Source organism: Crinia signifera, chromosome 2 (assembly GCF_055691185.1).
Source record: "Crinia signifera chromosome 2, ASM5569118v1, whole genome shotgun sequence".
Lineage (NCBI taxonomy): Eukaryota > Metazoa > Chordata > Amphibia > Anura > Myobatrachidae > Crinia > Crinia signifera.
The window spans coordinates 225,309,904-225,327,933 of record NC_139218.1 but is presented as its reverse complement, the minus strand read 5'-3'; the positions used below and the strand labels follow the sequence as shown (position 1 = coordinate 225,327,933).

Here is an 18,030-nt window from a genome sequence, read left to right as displayed (position 1 = left end):
AATGGGTCACTTAGTCCCCATGCAATTTGTACACTCAAGTATTAAAGTGCATAACAGAAATAAACATAGGTGGATATATCCCTGAATGAATGTGCTGTTGAAATTACAAGAATGTTAGGAACGGGCAGAGAGTTTTTAAAAGCATTTGTGTTCAGCTCCATGGCAAATCACACCAGCCAGCATTCGGTCACCATGGCACTCAATCAGATCCACATCCAGGGTCTACCTTCTCCACCAACGCGTTTCGACTCACCCCTGAGTATTTTTCAAGGTTAGGATGACCCATTTTAATCTCTTGATGTATTGTATGTGATTTATTAAAATTGAACTTCCCTATGAATGCTCGTATATCTTTCTCCTCTATATGAAAATTTATACTTTGAGAGAAAAAAGGAGACATTGAAAATTTAACCTCATGCGACTGTTGAACTAATGACCTTTCGACCTAGAACCAGGTCGACCTTTTCCTATGTCGACCATCATGCTGTAGACCAAATGACCGCATCCAGTCTAGTCACGCCATAACCCTTTGCACATAATCTAACACGGTGTCCCCTTGGAATAACTTTCTGTATGACATATTCCCCCACCTGTTTATATTGTTTATACTGTATGCTGTTTACTTGTTACCCACCTGGCTGCTGCACAGCAAACCAAAAAAATATTCCGAGTATACGCACGTATACCTGGCCAATAAAGCTGATTCTAGAATTTAAGATTGGTGTAATGTATTCAAATATAGAATTGCAATAGGCTGATGAATGAGGAGGACAGGACTTGACATTTTATGTCCACAGTTACCATACTTAGGGCGGATATAAAATTATGGATATTGTAGAGAGCTCTCATTCTGATGAGATCTGAAAATATTGTACTTTGTACTCATTTAGTTTTCAAGTGCAGTCAGGACACATAAGATAACTACTGGCCAGGCTAGTTTAAATAAGCAAGTAATTTCCTTTAATTGTCCCCAGAGGAAATACAGATGCAATCAACAAAGGATCTCGGTACAGCAAACGTATGAACTCAATCCATAAGGTTACTGCCTATAGACAAGGATATTGTGGAGTAAATGTAATAACCTGCAACTTGCAGGCATCATTGGCCAATTGGTTTCACCTACTAAATGATTGCGCCTTTAAAACATTGGCCAGTCAGGTTATTCCATTTGGTCATAGGCTTAACCTTGGAAGTAACACACAACCCCAAAAATACACCTATGAACATTTTAAAGCAGCAGGTACAGTAGTACCCTTTCTGGTTTTTAAAACCTAAAGTGACATGCATTCCATTTAACTCTTTAGGACCATGTACCAATGTATCCCCAGTGGTGACACTGGTAGACTAATGAAGGCTTAACTAAGCCCCCAAAAGTACACTATTAGTACACTATTAAGCCCGCTCGGAGGAAAAAGCTTCGAAAGCTAGTTGCCTCTGAGAAAGAGAGGTGGTTTCCCCCGCTGCAAACAGATGCCAGTGTTTCGGAGACACACGGACACTAGACATTACATTATAAATATATATATATATATAAAAAATGTGTATGATAAATCATTGTACAGTAGCTCGTACACCAAAAATAATTCGATTTTTATGCTCTAGCATCTGCCGTAAAATTCACAGTATATTTGTGCATTTTAGTGGACGTTGGGGTTCAATGGCAATTGCGATCCCAATACCGTCTACACAATAGATTTAAAAACAATGTCTATTTAAATGGACAAGGGGTCATAAAGGGTTAAAGCAGTGGGGTAACTATAGTGGGTGCAGGGGATGCAGCTGCTATGGGACCCGGCTGCTTGGGGGGGGGGGGGGGGGCGATGGCCAGCAGCTAACTCCTGCACCCTTTAGATTTTGTTTTTAATTTAAAGTAGTGCTTCGGGGGCACACGCTGTGGCAGCACTGCAGTGGCAACGCGGCTGTCCCCGTGAAAACCCCCACCCACCCCCAAACATCCTGTAAGCAGAGGTGGTGACGCAATGAAGATAGAGGAGGATCAGCTGAGCCAGCCTCTCCTACCCCCTTTCTGGTGCTCCTGGAATCGGTGGCACTGCAGGATCTGGCCCTAGCGGAAATGAATTAAAGCTGTGTGGTTGACAGCTTGATGCCACTGACCCCTGCTAGAGGACCAGAGCCCATGTGCGCGAGGTCCGGCCGGCCCCACAGAACCAATGACCGGGAGACACAGACCCAGCGCTGATTTGCAGGAGACCCGACGCTCACATGAGAGACCCAGCATGGATGAGGCCACTGGCAGTGGCCACCAATGCTGCAGGTACAAACTAGCGCTGCTTGCACTGAAGGGGGAGGGGGGCAGTGCAAGATAAAGGAAGGAATGGTATTAAAACAGGGCTGGGCAACACCGGCCCTCCAGATTTTAATGAACTACACATCCCAGGATGCTTTGCATTAGTTTTGCTATCTGGCCATGCTGAAACTGATGCAAGGCATGCTGGGATGTGTAGTTCATCAACATCTGGAGGGCCGGTGTTGCCCAGCCCTGTATTAAAAGGTAAAAGATGATGCTTGCCTCACATGTCTCCTCCCCCTGTCTCTCCTTTTTTTCTGTGTCCACTCTTTTTGTTTCTCCTCGCTCTCTCTCACTTTACCTCACCCTCCACATCTCTTCTCACCTCCTGCCCCCTTCTCTACCACACTTCTCTCTCTCCCCCTGCTCTATTTACCCTTGCTCCTACACAGCACACACACTCACCCCCCCCTCTTCCCCTCTCCCTACCAGGACCTGGTGAAACCTGTCTCTTCTAACACCCTCTCTCTCCCAGACACCCCCCCCCCCCCCATTCTCCCCCTAACATCCCATCTCTTTCTCTCTCCCTCACACAGTCACACTCCCCTTTATCATTATCTTACCCTGTCCCTGACACTCTCGCTCTTACTTTCTTCTGCCCACCTAAGGGGCACTGTAGTGACAATAGGCAGGGGGGGGGGGGGGGGCATAGCAGAATCTTTCTATGGGGCCCACAAAGTTATAGTTACGCCCCTGGGTTAAAGTTTTGCACTCATCAGAACTTTTATAGCATGTATGTGCTGGTCCACATTGCAGGATCATCGTGCAAAGGTCATCGAGTTTGAATGACATAACATAAAATGCTGGTCTACACTTCCCAGAATCCTATTATGTAAGCAAGGCTGCTAATCTCTACATTCAAATAATTTATGGCTTTCCTTAAGGGCTATAGATTGTAAACTTGCGGTCAGGGCCCTCTTACCTCTGGTATTACAGTCTTGTTTTAAAAGTTTGTTCTTAATTGTATAGTGCAGGAGAATATACCGATCAGTAACTATTAATAAATAAGTTAAAGTCAAAATAGCCAAAATGTTTTAGAAAAATAAAAAATATTTAGTGATCATCTGCAATCTTATTTACAACCAGTACATTAAGTATTTGGGTTTAGAATAAGGGCTACTATCTTTTGGATTGCATTATACAGTAGATAGAACAGACATTTTTCTGTTGTCTCAGTCCGTATTAGTATGGTTGTTTTCTCTCTGTCTCTACACATAATAATGGGGACATATTACAGCCCAAAATAGTACTAGTCATATGGAGAGGTGGGCATATTCAAAATGGCTACCAGTGTTTTCTAAACCCTATTAAAAAGTTGTAGTTTGGACATCATTGTACTTACTTAGCTTGGTGTACTAGTAAATAATATACAGCTGGTATTACTGCCCATTGTTGTCCTAGTAGATGCCACAAATAACTGCAGGATTTAATGTTCCTGGGCAGGTGCAATATCAATACAAATTGACCATGGGTGATATGGTGGGATTTAGCACTAAAGCACATGGGCATCCAAAATGGCTGCGTCCACTTAAGTGGGCAGAAATGCAATAGAAGGTAATAGGTAATTAGTATCCTTGGTATACATCTTAGGTCAGAACTCCACAACTGTGTCATTATAGTCCAGATTCTAAGGATATCCCCCATGCTTTATTTGAGATGGTTACATCATATTGGCTGAGGTACTAAGGCACCTCTTCTCAAGCAGGAGTATCCGCAAAACCTGTAATGTCAGTGTTTTGGAATCAGTGTCTTGAGTTGCTCGTACATTTGTCAGATTTGGGCACTTGACCAGGTTCTGATAAAACGGGTTGAGAAATCGGGCGAACAGTGGTCAAATCACAGGTGTTAGACATTTGGTCTGATGCAATGCACAGTCCCATGTGCATTTCTTCATTGCATGTCTATTTTGCTAATGAAGTCCAGTCATCTTTATATAAAATGCATTGAGGGGCGGTGATGCTATGTAACCCTCTCCTGCTCTTGAGGTTATCCTGATTTATTCTACAATTCTCAGATAAGCTATCATTGTTTTTTTTTTTATTTTATTTATGTATTAATATTTGATGGATTAAATATTTTAAAAAATACACCATGCAGCTATTCTCTTGGTTCTATATGGGCTACATATGCTTATTAATACTTGCTGTGAGATTGAGGTTGGAAACAAGCTCCTGCATTGCTTGTTTGTCGGAAACCATCAAGTATTCTTTCCAGTAGGCTTGCCGTCATATGGTAACAAATTGCAAGCGATTTCCTAGTGCTTCAATTATTACACTAAGTGAGCTATTTTCTTAATTTTTTTTCGAATACTAATCTGTTGAGATTTGATTGCAACAATCACCTTGGATAACATACAGTGGGCCGCTGAAATAAAGGGAGATAGAAAGACTATGAGGGGGCACAATTTAATTAGCCGCAGGCTTATTGAAGCAACAAGCCTATTCAGTTAGTCCCCAAAGGCAGCATGCAGGCTGCAATTAATGGGGGAATTTGTGTTGAGCAGGTCTTGAAAATAAATCTCCTTTTAGTTTCTTGGTGCCTTGATATGGTTAACCTATAGCTTCAAGTACGAACACCGGATTCTACGAGTTAACACTTTTTAACGGTAATCTACCGGGTGAGAAGATGGGCCTCTATTTGAATAGCTCTATGCATTTTTCCAATGAAGCAAATTACAGAATATAATAGAATCCCCCCCCCCCGTATTACATATAGTTTTGTTTGTTTTTCTTGGGGGGTGGGGGTGGTTTAGTGTTCCAGAAATACCCTTAAAAGACCCCATACACGTTGTGATATATGAGCTGGATCGCATCGCTTTGCAACACTTGCGTTTTGTTATGCTATTGCAGCGTGTATGTGGCCTATATACTATGCTATTGCAGCGTGTATGTGGCCTATATACTAAAGTCATGTAATTTCAAACTCTTTGCCTTAGTGTCTCCATAACAACTGAATAAAAAAGGACAAATTACTGAAAAATGTGAAAATTTATTTTTTATTTGAAAGGTTAGTGTATTTAACATTATTTACAATCATAGTAATACAACAATATTTTTTTTTATTAAACTTCAAATTGACGTGTAATTTCATTTTTAAAAACAATCAGAATTTAAAATGCAGATGGAAAACGAATGTTAAAATGTAATATGGGACCTTAAAAATTACTTATCAGAAAACACAAACCGCAAAAGAACATCCAAGATTAAACCTTGAAAGACAAGTAATGAGTTCAGTTTATAGTGGCTACCATACAAAGCAAGCATTACAGCTGTCTGGTATTCAAAGGAGAAACTGCAGTTCTGAATAGTCCTGTTATCATGATGTATTTACAAACGCTGCTACTTATCAGAACTACAACTTCATGTCTTTGATTAAGACCGTGACTGCACTGGAATCTTAAATATTTGAATTACTGTAGGTCATTTGATAATAAGCTCAGGGACAGCTTCCATGATTCTTTTTCAGATTGCTACGAAACAACGATTTGACTTTATTAGCACACTATTTACCAGTTTGTAAATTAAAGGAACAACATAAATAGTAATGTTGGAGCTGGCGGCTGTATGCGCAACTGAACAGAAAATCACTTTAATTGCTCCGTCTGACGCCATCTAGTGGCACCGGTATGCAAAACACTTTGATTTCCCCTATAGAGGTGAGAAGTAGTGTTATGGCCCATACACACCAGGCGACTGAGCTGAAAGCAGCTTAGTTTGCTCATATGATCATCTTTCAACTTGAGAGCCGCACAGTGCGTATAGGCCAGCGGTGAGCTCCCGCGTCTTCACTTCCCCGGCCGCTCATCTGCTGGTATTAACAGAAACGTCCAGTGTGTATGGACCTTTTATTGTATAAAATGTTTTGTAGAATGTATTAACAGTCATGATAAGGAATTCATTTAGTGAAGAGTAAACTATTACAGAAGTAATATAACACTACTCTAACTACAATGTATAATGGAATAAATAAGTAAGGTGCCAGAGATTAGTATATACAAGTGTCAGCATACAGTAACAATAGATAACAATGCCTGGCATAAGGACAGTATGTATCGATTGTGGAATATCTGACAGATATATATTTCTGTAGCAGTTAAGGTTCCAAATGATAAATCAGAAAGGTTATGCATGGTGACAGTTTCTGTAAGTGTAAATGCAGGATAGGTCACAGTAGACAACACATCTCTAATCCAGGAGAAGACACCGGCTATCAAGCAGATAATAGCGTTTCAGATTCTGTGATTTAAAGAACATTTTACATAAGCTGGAACACAGCATCCAAATACATGTGACTTCTTTAATCAGGGTAACGGTCATAGGATACTGGAATTCTACAATGAGTTCAGAGAAAGCAACACTGTAGGAACAAAAATGGGTCACATAACAAAATACAAAAAGTCACATACACAATAGAACCAACCCAAAGTAATGAAACTAGGAAAGGAAGTAGTAAAATATTTGTACATTTAAAAGGCACAAATGAAACAGTTTTCACATACATTATTTTTAAGTCATCCATCATCATCATCACCAAGGCTATGTTTGACTGGCGAGTGAGATTAATAATTCTATGATAATCAATCTACCTGATGAATAGCAATCCTTTACTTATAAGTAAGCTGGAAACCAGGTGGCTTTGCACTTAGCCTAAAAACCACAACCGTAATAATCTTCAAAACGTATGAGTAATAGTAGCCTATCTTCAATATCAAAAGTTAGAGCACCTCTTCAATGTGGGACATGTTCTGTGTTCATGCAGTTTGACAACCTCCATGATTCGGACTATACCATAGCGGAATTGCATTAATTCCGAAAGGAAAATATATATAGTGAAAAGTATCCTATTAACAAGATTTGCTAATGTACAGTTCAAAACATATTTTGAGGTAATTATATTTTGACAAATACTAAAAACCGGATTACCGCTGCAAAGTCAGCACTAAAAGATTTGTTGCTTCGGTTACATTATACATAAACTGGTATGTGGGATCTAACAGCAGCTGAATGCCACCTCTAAACAGTCCTCTTTTAGAGGGAGAGCTTTAACTCCAGACATCTTGTGAATAGCGGCCCTTGGTCATTAGTTTCTTGATGTAATCCACTGCCTGAGCGTGATCCATCTTCCCATACTCTGCCACAATATCATAGAAAGTGTTCAGTACATCTCGAGCCATATTACGAGCATCTCTGTGAGGAATAAAAATAAAAATCGGTTAATAACTTGCATAGTGACCCCTCACATGGTAACCCCTACACTCCTCAGCCTCTATTATATGATCACTATTCAGGCTAAATACATTTGAACATCAATAACCATACTTTTGGTACTTGTGTAATAGCACTACTACGGCTACACTACGCTACGTTTTCATCGTAGGCTAAGCTACGCTGTCAGCGTAAGCCCAATGGCTGTCTAGCGTAGTTAGCGTCCATGGCAAGCCTAGTGAGAGCCTCTCACACAGCGCCAGTAACCGCCAGATCCCCTGTGATGACAGATGCCGGCGGATAAGCGCTCCAGCTGTCTGAGACGCAGGTGCGTCTCAGATGCCCTTTGCATCTCAGTATTTATTGCGGCAGGGTAAGGCAACCCTGCCAGTGTCCACTTCAGGGAGACGGGGTTAGGGACTTCGGTAGCACTATTTCCAGAAATAGTTTTGGGTAGCTATCTATATTGAGTATAGTTATTAACCATTTAAGTGCCAAGTGAATTTGTAAAAATAGGTGGGAAAATTGCAAAGTAATCATTTTTATTCATTATAATGACCTGTAATGTTTACCTTATTTCACCTTTTTGCTAGTTTGCACAATGTTGACTGAAATGCATAAAACATTCAGGAGTAGTATGGCAAGCCCAATAACAGTGGACAACCTATTGCTTAAAGTGTTGCAGAGTTTAATAAATCCAGGATCATGGAGCTCTAGTGCGGCCTCTCCGTATAGCAGATTCCTCTATTTAAATGAGATCCCAGAGTTAACTGGAGCCCTCATCCATAATACGGTCTTTAGTGTAGTGGTGAGTGCTGACTGGACAGCGCCACTCACCACGGGAGTTACACATGGCAATAGGCATGGGAACGATGAGTGTGGCTACAGGTATACAAATTCAAGGAAAGTATTCAAAGCCTGAATAATTTATTATTTCTCAAAGTGCCAGAAATGCCTTGTTGCTACTCACCCGCATACGTAGATGTGAGCATTTTCATCACTAACCAGTTTCCATATATTTTCCTTGTTTTTCTTCAGAAGATGTTGGACATAAACCTTGAGGAGAAAAAAAAAAAAAAAGGAGTACATCAATCATTACCGACACCAGATCATCATCCCACAACAACCAAATAGTTTGAGCGCTTGGGTGAATTTGGGCGCGTTCCAGGGTTTAATTGCATTTGAATTATCCGGTATACATGCGACTGGGCACGTTTGGGCACCCTTGGCTGTTCGAGCCAGTGGTTCTCAACCTTGGTCCTCAGGACCCCCCCAACAGTGCATGTTTTCAGGCCTCCACACAGAATCACAAGTGACATAATTAGCCCCACCCGTGGATCTTTTATAGGTAGTCAGGGTCTAGATCAGGCATGGGCTTTCTGTGACCAATTGCCCCTGACGGCGAACGTTAACCAGGTAGGGAGATGGACATCTCCCTACCTCCCCCAAAAGGATTGACCCAAATTACCTGTGGCCAAACATAGATATATGTAAAATCTGCCTTGAGGATCGCATTTGGAACCTCAGTCATAGAAAATGAACAGTCTACATTTTATTATATTGTAGTCAAAATAACTTAATACCAGCAATGCTTAGTTATACCTTTTCATTCTGATCCCGAGAGAAAGCAACATTCAGCTGGGTAAGTACACCATCCTTGTGAAACTTTTTTAGTTCATCTTTGTAAAGAAAGTCTTCATGTTCACGTCGACAGCCATAGTAGAGTACAGTGTCTCCAACCTCCTTCCCTGCACCACAGAACACACTAGGTCACACAAATCCTTATGTTTCCACAAAACCTTTTACTAGAAACCAGTTATTCTCTATCCATGTTGGGTGTAAAGACTTCTGGTGTGTACACACGGGGGCGATATGCCGTGCTATGCGAGTCCCGATGCGATCAGATCGTATCGGGACTCGCATCGCACGGCATGTATGGAGGGGCACAATTTTGACTATATAGTGCATATCTGCACTATATAGTCTTGCCTGCCCTCTCTATTTGGCTGCCGATTTGCCTCACACGGGAGCGCGCATCGGGCTCGCAAGCCCTAAAAAAGCATGCGATCTGCATGCGATATGGCTTCCGATGTTCACTATATCGGCAACATCGGAAGCCATATCTTACCGTGTGTACACACCATTAAGCTCAATCTTATACTAAAACAGGTCTGCATGCAAATGAATACAACTTTTTTGTTCTAAATAAACATATAATCAATTAGTGAAATCCATTTATAAAACACACATCAAAAGGACAGGTCCCCAAGGGGCACAGTCAGCAGTTAACAGAGGAACTCATAACTTTATTCTAAAGGAAAAATGTATTAGGACTGGCCAAACATTACACATGCATAGAAGACTGAAAAATCATTTATGTTATTATCTTACCCTAATTGCTGGTTTGAAGACGTAATTTTTTTACCATCTTTGCAATGCTATAAAGCTAGGTACTCATTAAACGATAATCAGAAGGATTTTGCCGATTCAGATGTGTCAGAAAGAAAGTGTTCATATCATCCAGTGTTAACCCTTGCCGCATTGAGTCATCCTCCATTGTCTGTACATACAGTACAATGGAGGACATCGCAAGCAATGGAAACACTGCCAGCATTAGCAAGTCTGTATGCACTTGCTGATGACGGCTCTACTGCCAGAGGTGTGCCCAGCATTAAAAACACAAATACTGTATGCCAACACAGTAGGTTTGCCTTCCAATATCTATTTTAATAAATAGATGATTGAAGGGGTGGCCAAGTGAAAGCCTGGAATACAGTACAAATACAGAACTTAAAATCCAAATATTGACATTAAAGTAATTAACATTATTTTTAAGAATAAAAGACTGCCAATAACACTGTGCATACACTGACCTTGCTGTTTCAGCCATTCCCTCTCTTGGATGAAGCCCACGAATGGAGCAATACCTGTGCCAGGACCAATCATAATGACTGGTGTGGTGGATTTAAATGGTAGACGAAATTGGGACTTGCGGACATACATCGGTATGGTTGATTTATGCCCATTGTCACATGGCTGTTTGTTTTTGAGCCAATTTGTGGCCACGCCTTTGTTCTGCCGGCCAGTCTTCGATTCATAATCCACAAGTACTGCACAGATGTGTATGGAATTGGCATGAACCTGTGACATAGCAAAAAAGATACAATGAAGGAATATAAACATCGTAACAGTCCCATCCAATTATTACAAAAAGAGGGGCGTTGGGAGGACGGGAGACCTAAGGAAAGGCGTGCAGTGTGGCGACAGCTTACCTTTGAAGAGGAGGCAATAGAATAGTAGCGAGCCTGAAGACGTGGCATTAACTCACAAACATGGTCAATTGGAGGACGCAGTGAAGGCACATCTTCTAGAATAGCTAAAATATTCCTCCTGGATTCCACAACCCAATTTAGATACAAAGCCTGAAAGGACATACAAAAAACACATTCAATGCTAAATAATGTTTGGTTATAAAATTAAATAACAGTTTCCTTACACTCATATAAGAGGTGTGGTTATTAAATACCAAGACAGATGCTATAATTTAGGTTTCATTATATAAAGTACATTTTATGTCCTCTCCTTCTGCATCTACACACTGCTGCATTCTTATTTCCCATTTGTCAAGTCAATGCTTTGACTAATTGATCCGGTCCAGCACACTAACACGTCATGGCTGGTGGAAATACGAGTAAAGTCCAGCCACTGTTGACATCATGGCATGCGGACGGCTTCTGGGGACCACTTCCACCCATCCTCCAGCCCTGGACGCTCTTCTACCATCCAGTGCCCACCACTGGCTCCTATGAAGTCATCCAACAGTATCTGAACCCAAACATAGTTGTCAGGTTGAGGGCCTAAAAGCCGCAAGATTCCGGGAAATCCATGCCTTATAGCATGCATACTTTAGGGAAACAGAAGTCATGTGGTTCTAGGTGAGGAGGGTGTGGGGAGTATGGAGGTGTTCTAGCATGGCAATCACAGACCGCTATGTTGGGCTGGAGAGGTGTCCTGATGGAGGATCAAACTATTTTTATCTTGCCTCTTTCCTTTAATTCTTTATCACACAGTTTCTACAATTTTGGGATAGTCCATAGTCAATGTAACCCCATTCCTTTTTAACCTACACAGCATGATTTACAGTCCTATTATTTAATAGTCAAATATCACAAAGAGCTTTAAAAAAAAGAAAAATCCTTTAAAAAAAAACAGATAACGCTGAACAGCCAGATGTAAATTTATGTGATATGACAATTGTAAAGAATTTAATTGCTACAAACTGTTGTATCCAATAACAAAGGATTTATTGCTCATGCTGGGAATACATCTTTAAAAAAAAAAAAAAAAAAAAATAGTCTGTCACACTGACAAACATTTTATCTGGCAGCCTGACATTCGATTTCATGGGTTATACAATGTGTGATCTACATATATGACCACAATACCTAGGTTCCTCCACTAGGTAGGAGACATTTCACTACCTTCACCCCAGTAAAGGAATGGATAAAATGTCAGTAATACACTGCATGATCACTTGAAACTTAAAAAAATATATATATATTCCACTGGATGGACATTCTGGATGATAATGTCCCAACTGATAATTATTTTTGGATCAGTCACACACATACGTTCTACAAATATATGAATCAGAATCAGCTTTATTGGCCAGGTATACTTGCATCTGCGCGTTAATTGGACAGATCCCAGTATGTGAATAGAAGCAGGTCTGAAAAGATTAGGGAGTTATACCAGAACGGTTGCTTTGTTTAACTGGGACATGACCAATGGAGAATCAAATCATTTTGATATGGTTGATGAATGCCTAAAGAACACATACTACATATGGTCCACAATATCTAAAATTAAAAGGTCTATTATATTTAAATGCATAAAAAGGAAGATCCTAAGATATAATATGAATTCCTTCTATTGAAACCAAAATAAAAACAAAACACTCCTCTAGGCTTGAAGCTTACCGTACCTTGCCTTCTGCTGAAGAGGAAGCCATCTTCCGCAGAGTTTCCTGCTCTTTGGGGTCAGTGGCATACTGTGCAAGCTCATAGAGTACATTGGTGCGCGGTGGGTTGGTAATATCCAAATAATAAGTAAGAGCTGTGCGATACGTTGTAGGACAAGGGAAGGGATGTTTCTTGTTTGATTCCTCTACAATGAAGAATATAAGCAAATATTTGTGATCAGAAATGGGTTTGAAAGGATCAGGTTTTTTTGCACCCAGAAACCTGCTATGTAAAACCTGTCCTATAACAAGCAGCTGTGTAACAGGACCTCCAGCTCCAACCAGCATATTTCCAACACAAATCTCAGTATTTACAATAATTGGTTTTGCATTAAACACTTTAAATCTTCAGCAAAGTCCAATAAATACATAAAATCGACTAAAATATAGGTCTACAGCTGAAGTGTCAAATTAAATCAAATAAATGTGCTAAGTAAAAAAACATTTTTAGAGTTTGCCATTTTAAATCCGCCCAAAGCAGCCAACATGATATAAAGTATTGTTAAAAAAAAAAAAAAATGGCTGATCTGAAAACTATATTCCCAAAAGAGGGTATTGCAGCAGCATTGTGGACAGCATCTGTCAAAGCATCTGGCTTTAAAGCTAGGCTGCAGTTCTGGTTAAGGTAGGGCTCAAACCCTGCAAAATGCTACGTCATCAACATGCACAATGTTAACAATACGGCCATTTTGACTTTAGTGAAAGTCACCCCCGCCTCCCCCTGATACAGTTAAACATAAGGGAAGATGTACTAAGCCAGAGATAGAGATAAAGTACTAGCCAATCAGTTCAGATATTCATTCCAAATGCTGAAAGATGGAGAAAAACAAAACGTTGTTCATTTCAATTGGTTAAATCCATGATCTATCTGGATGACTGTTTTGTAAATTTTCCAGCATTTGGGAGTATAAAGGTCAACTGCCACCCATAACCGATATATCTGTAGATGAATTCAGCTACATCAATAAAACTGCTGCAGCATACAGCTTAAAAATAAAAATGGTACTTTATATTGCTCACAGATTTCAATATAAACAGACATGTCCATTTTACTATTTTTACTTCTAGTCTAACAAGTATTAAAACAGATTTTGTTCAGTAAAAACAGTTCAGGACATCATGTCTAACAGAGTTATACTTTGGAATAAGCTGGCTGCTTCTACAGCCAATTTTATGAGGTAGAGGACAAAGTTTACCTGAAAACTGCAAATACTTGACAAGAACTCACCGTCCAGGTTATTTAAAGATATAATCGTGTCAAGGTCTGCTCCCAGAATCTCTCCGAGTTTGTTGACTATTGAAGAGTCGTTCGCTGGATAAACAGCCACGTGGTCTCCTGACTCGTACCTAAAATTTAACCATTTTCAGTTATCAATACAAGCAGAATTAGTTTTAATAAGTGACCAAAATAAACTTGTAGAGGGCAGTTACAATGTACTGTATGCCATATGATACATGGATTAAGTGTAGCATATATGGTATAAAATATTCCTATTCTTTTAGCACAATACTGTTAAGATGATCATAAACTACTGCAATTTATCTCAGCAGTGTATGTCCATCCGAACCAGGCAGGATCGCATGGGATACATCTCATGCGGTCCTTTCAAATGGGATGTATCCCACTTATCCCCATCCCCCGTCATCGGGACTGAGGAGGGTAGAGAATTCGAGTCAGGTCGGACGGTCAGCAGGTGCGAGCTCTGGTTCAGGTCCAATGGGCACCTGGGACCAAGAAGCAGACCCGAGGGGAATGTCAAACATCCGATTTAGGCGGATTTCTTTGCCCGAACTGTCAGGATCAGTCCAAATTGGACTACTGTGTGTGCACCTTTACTCCTATGTAAGTACCAGTGTAGTTCTGCTCGAAAACAATTTATTGCAGAATTATAGAAACAAACTAAAAATAGCTAGTAAACACAAAGCATAAATTTAGGTTTTTCCATACTCCTAATTGGACAGTCAACCTCTTGCCATGCCTGCATTTTACAAATGTGCTTAATGTGGCTTACTGAACAGCGGTGCAAGTGTGCATGTCCTGAGCCACACAGACTGCAGCGGGGACTGGTCCCGGTCCCTTCGCCGAACTGACAGCTTGTGGAGGCTGATACCCTTTGCTGGCAAGCTGTTAACCCCTAACTTTTATGTACAGTATGTGAGCTATCTATCTGCAATATTTCAATAAAAATTATTGCAAATAATTTAACAGAGATCTGTGTTACATAAAATGCAGGGTAATAAAGCTGTAATTATCAGTTCAGCATCTCAATCCAATGTAGACAAAGGGGGGTATTCAATCCCTGCCGCTATTTCTAACAGGGAAAATAGTGGTGGGCTCCTATTCAATGCTGTAGTTTCTGACAGCACTTAAGGTGGAACTCGACAAAACAGATCCAACTTTCAAATCAGATCAGTTTGGTCAGAAACTGCTGTGGATTGTCGAGTTCACGGTCGGATCTCGGCAATCCACAGCAGTTTTTGCCGACACACTCAACAGGCGGAATATTGAATCACGCCTGCTGATAAACTGTAGAGCTGTTCAAAAACAGGATTCCAAATGTCAGAATGTTCCAACAGTCAGAATCCAGGATGGAATACCCCACAATATGTTTAGTCCTACTAGCAATAATTCATATATACAGTAAACGTAAATAGATTATCTTTATACAATCAGCAGAACAGTTCCTAAGGTACCTTGTAGCAATTGCCAAAAATTGTATTGTCCCTATAGAAAGTATTATACGTCTGTTGGATTTCCAAATTAAAACAAATTTACAATTAGATTTACAGACTCAAACATCCAGGGAAATGTTTTTAAATGTTGGCAATTAGGATAATGATTAATTCAAACACATCATACCCATTACCTGATCTTTGAACCAGTAATCTCCAATTCTAGATGCATCAAGTGTCGTTCTCCAGCCTCGTTTAGTTTGCGGTTCACGGTCACATTGGCCAGGAATGGATTTTTTGCATCAAATGGTCTATAGGGTATAAAAGGATGCACTTGTAACAAACATTTTATAAAGACAATTGGTAAGAATGCAGCAAACTAAAACCGTTATTATGCTTAAACTTTAAAAAAAAAAACACATGATATCAGTGAGGAACAGTTAGCATTGCAGTCACTCACGGTTTCTGGGTTTCATAACTCTTAAGTCGGCCCATTTCCCCTGTGTAGACCTTGTTCATATTCTCATCTGTGTGCACCACAAGCTCATACTGACGGATGCTGGTAAGAGAACAGACGGAACACAATAAATAAATGGTGCTACCAAGTTTAAAACAAACTGATCTTACCCAGACTCCTAAATCCATACAGAGAATGCCCCCCCAAATAATATCAGATTATATTTTTCTAGGCGCAACAGACCAATTCAAACATTTGAATAGTTTAGAATGGGCAGTTTTAACAGGCAAACTTTCAACGACCAGGAACAAGCAGAGATTAGTGACATTTTCACACCATGACATTTCTTTAATACGCTGACTGCCTGTCTGTGCTTAACGTGGAATGGTTAAAGAGCTAAATACTTCTTGGCTGTCAATTTAGCAGTGTCTAACAATGCAAAAAAAAAAAAAAATAGACCAGAGCAGAACTAGTAGGAAGAGTTCTAGCTTACCTGGATTCATCCCCTGTAGCCTCTACACCAAAGTTTTCACACACTGCAGGCCAAAACTGCTCCCTCCATGTGATGAAATCTTCCTCCAAACTGAGGGAAAGAAAAGGGTATAATTAGCAATGCTTACCAGAAGCAAGCACACACCTGACCAAAAATAATGATTAGTCATTTTTGCCCAGCTATTTCGTTATGTTACTTGAGAATGGATGTTCTGAGTGATCTTTACCAACACAGCATACAGTAACAGAAAAGGATTTTTACCAATGCATAAAACTGACTCCATGGGGTAGACAATGGACCATGCAGATATAAAATTACCATTCGGACATTGGCACTTTAAATAATCAGAATCCGTTTGAGATTCTTCCTCGAATATACTCTAATTCTGAAGAAAACTCATTTTTCTAACCAAGTCCCAAAGGAATTAATTCATGTATAAAAACACAGTTCTCTACCAGTTCTGCTAGCGTATGTACCAGAAGGCTGTAAACCATGGACTCAAAAACCATTAAATAATGTTTAAGTAAGAGTTGAAGGCAATGTGGCCTTACAAAAAAGATGATCAGCCAATACACTGTACTACGCCACCCTTTAAGTGATCATTGATCTGGTATAATGCGTATTACCTTGAAAAGGACTAGTTTTGCCATCACAAATGTAGACATCTGTTTGGACTTCGTTACCTTTGTGGGCATCATAGAGGACCAAAAGGATCAGACCTAGAGTCTAGTATCAGTAACAATCAAAGAGTAACTTAACTATGTTGAAATGGTCTGACTGAACCTGTACTTTTCCCAGCAAGATATATTGTCCTATACAGGGGCGTAACTAGATAGGCCCCATAGCAAAAGTTTGTAAGGGCCCCTATATACCAAATAATGGCGATAAATGTATATAGCAAATATAACTTATACAGTAAAGATGGGCCCCCCTTCAGCTCTGGGCCCCATAGCAACTGCACCCCTTGCACCTATGGTAGTTACGCCCTTGGTCCTATAACTAGTTTTGTCTAGTGTTTGGCTAGAAGCACCACAGCAGACAGCGACACCCCAGGCAGGGAAGAGGAAGTGCATGAATGAACACTATTGTCTAGTATATCCTCCACAAGGAAAAGAGGACTGCCTACCTTACAGGACAAACAGAGTCTTGACCGATAGCAAAATTTACCAGGCAGAAAGAAAGCTGGAAAAGTTAGCTAATGATTGTATATAATTCCTAAGTCCCCACAAAAAAAAAAAAAAAAAAAAACTAAAGAAAGTAACTAGAGAACATGCTCAAATATTCTCAACCAATTTACTCATTAAATCTAGGCCTCCACTCCTGAAAACCCTCCAGGAGTTGCTATAACCACACTTGAACAGCCCTCATGACTGACACAGAATCTCATATGGAGAAGCCCCAGTCACAAAATCAGTATTTCCATTTAGAATGGTCTCTATATTTTTACATGTACGATCCCTTTGGAGCTGTGGCATACAGCTCAGAATAATGGTGGCCTATATGAAATGTACAATGAGGCACCATTGCACTTTTCTACTTCTCCACATCCTTGTTGGGCAGAAGATAAAAAGGTCAGCAAATTTGCAGATGACCGAAGACTTCCGTTTAGGCTTAGGGGGATATTCAATCACCGGTGAGATGCCCGCCGGACCCTATTCAATGCGGTCTTGCCCGACAGCATTGAGCAGGGTATCTCGGCAGAACGAGCCCGACATCACAAGCTGTCGGGCTCATTCTGCCGAGAACGGTTGGAAAGTGACAAGCTGCCAGCTGCAGCTCGCCTCTTCCCGGCCGCAACTCGTGGCCACGCCCCCCCTTTTCGCTTCCCGGCAGGCGGGACATCGAATCTCGTCTGCATGTTCTCGGTCGAACTGA

The 18,030-nt window shown here is 40.5% G+C and overlaps 1 protein-coding gene across 2 annotated transcripts in view; it reads right to left on the bottom strand.

Moving 5' to 3' along the window:
• Positions 1 to 5,285: 5,285 nt before the first annotated feature.
• Positions 5,286 to 18,030, bottom strand: part of POR (cytochrome p450 oxidoreductase) — a 77,485-nt gene continuing 64,740 nt past the window's right edge. For both annotated transcript variants that reach the window (XM_083173919.1, XM_083173920.1), the window contains 10 exons: positions 16,156 to 16,245; positions 15,666 to 15,764; positions 15,400 to 15,516; positions 13,761 to 13,879; positions 12,497 to 12,678; positions 10,785 to 10,934; positions 10,386 to 10,653; positions 9,115 to 9,260; positions 8,483 to 8,568; positions 5,286 to 7,494 (listed from right to left, as the gene is read on the bottom strand). In XM_083173919.1, coding sequence (XP_083030045.1) covers positions 7,350 to 7,494; positions 8,483 to 8,568; positions 9,115 to 9,260; positions 10,386 to 10,653; positions 10,785 to 10,934; positions 12,497 to 12,678; positions 13,761 to 13,879; positions 15,400 to 15,516; positions 15,666 to 15,764; positions 16,156 to 16,245 — 1,402 coding nt within the window. In that variant the 3' untranslated portion in view covers positions 5,286 to 7,349. The remainder of the gene's footprint in view (positions 7,495 to 8,482; positions 8,569 to 9,114; positions 9,261 to 10,385; positions 10,654 to 10,784; positions 10,935 to 12,496; positions 12,679 to 13,760; positions 13,880 to 15,399; positions 15,517 to 15,665; positions 15,765 to 16,155; positions 16,246 to 18,030) is intronic.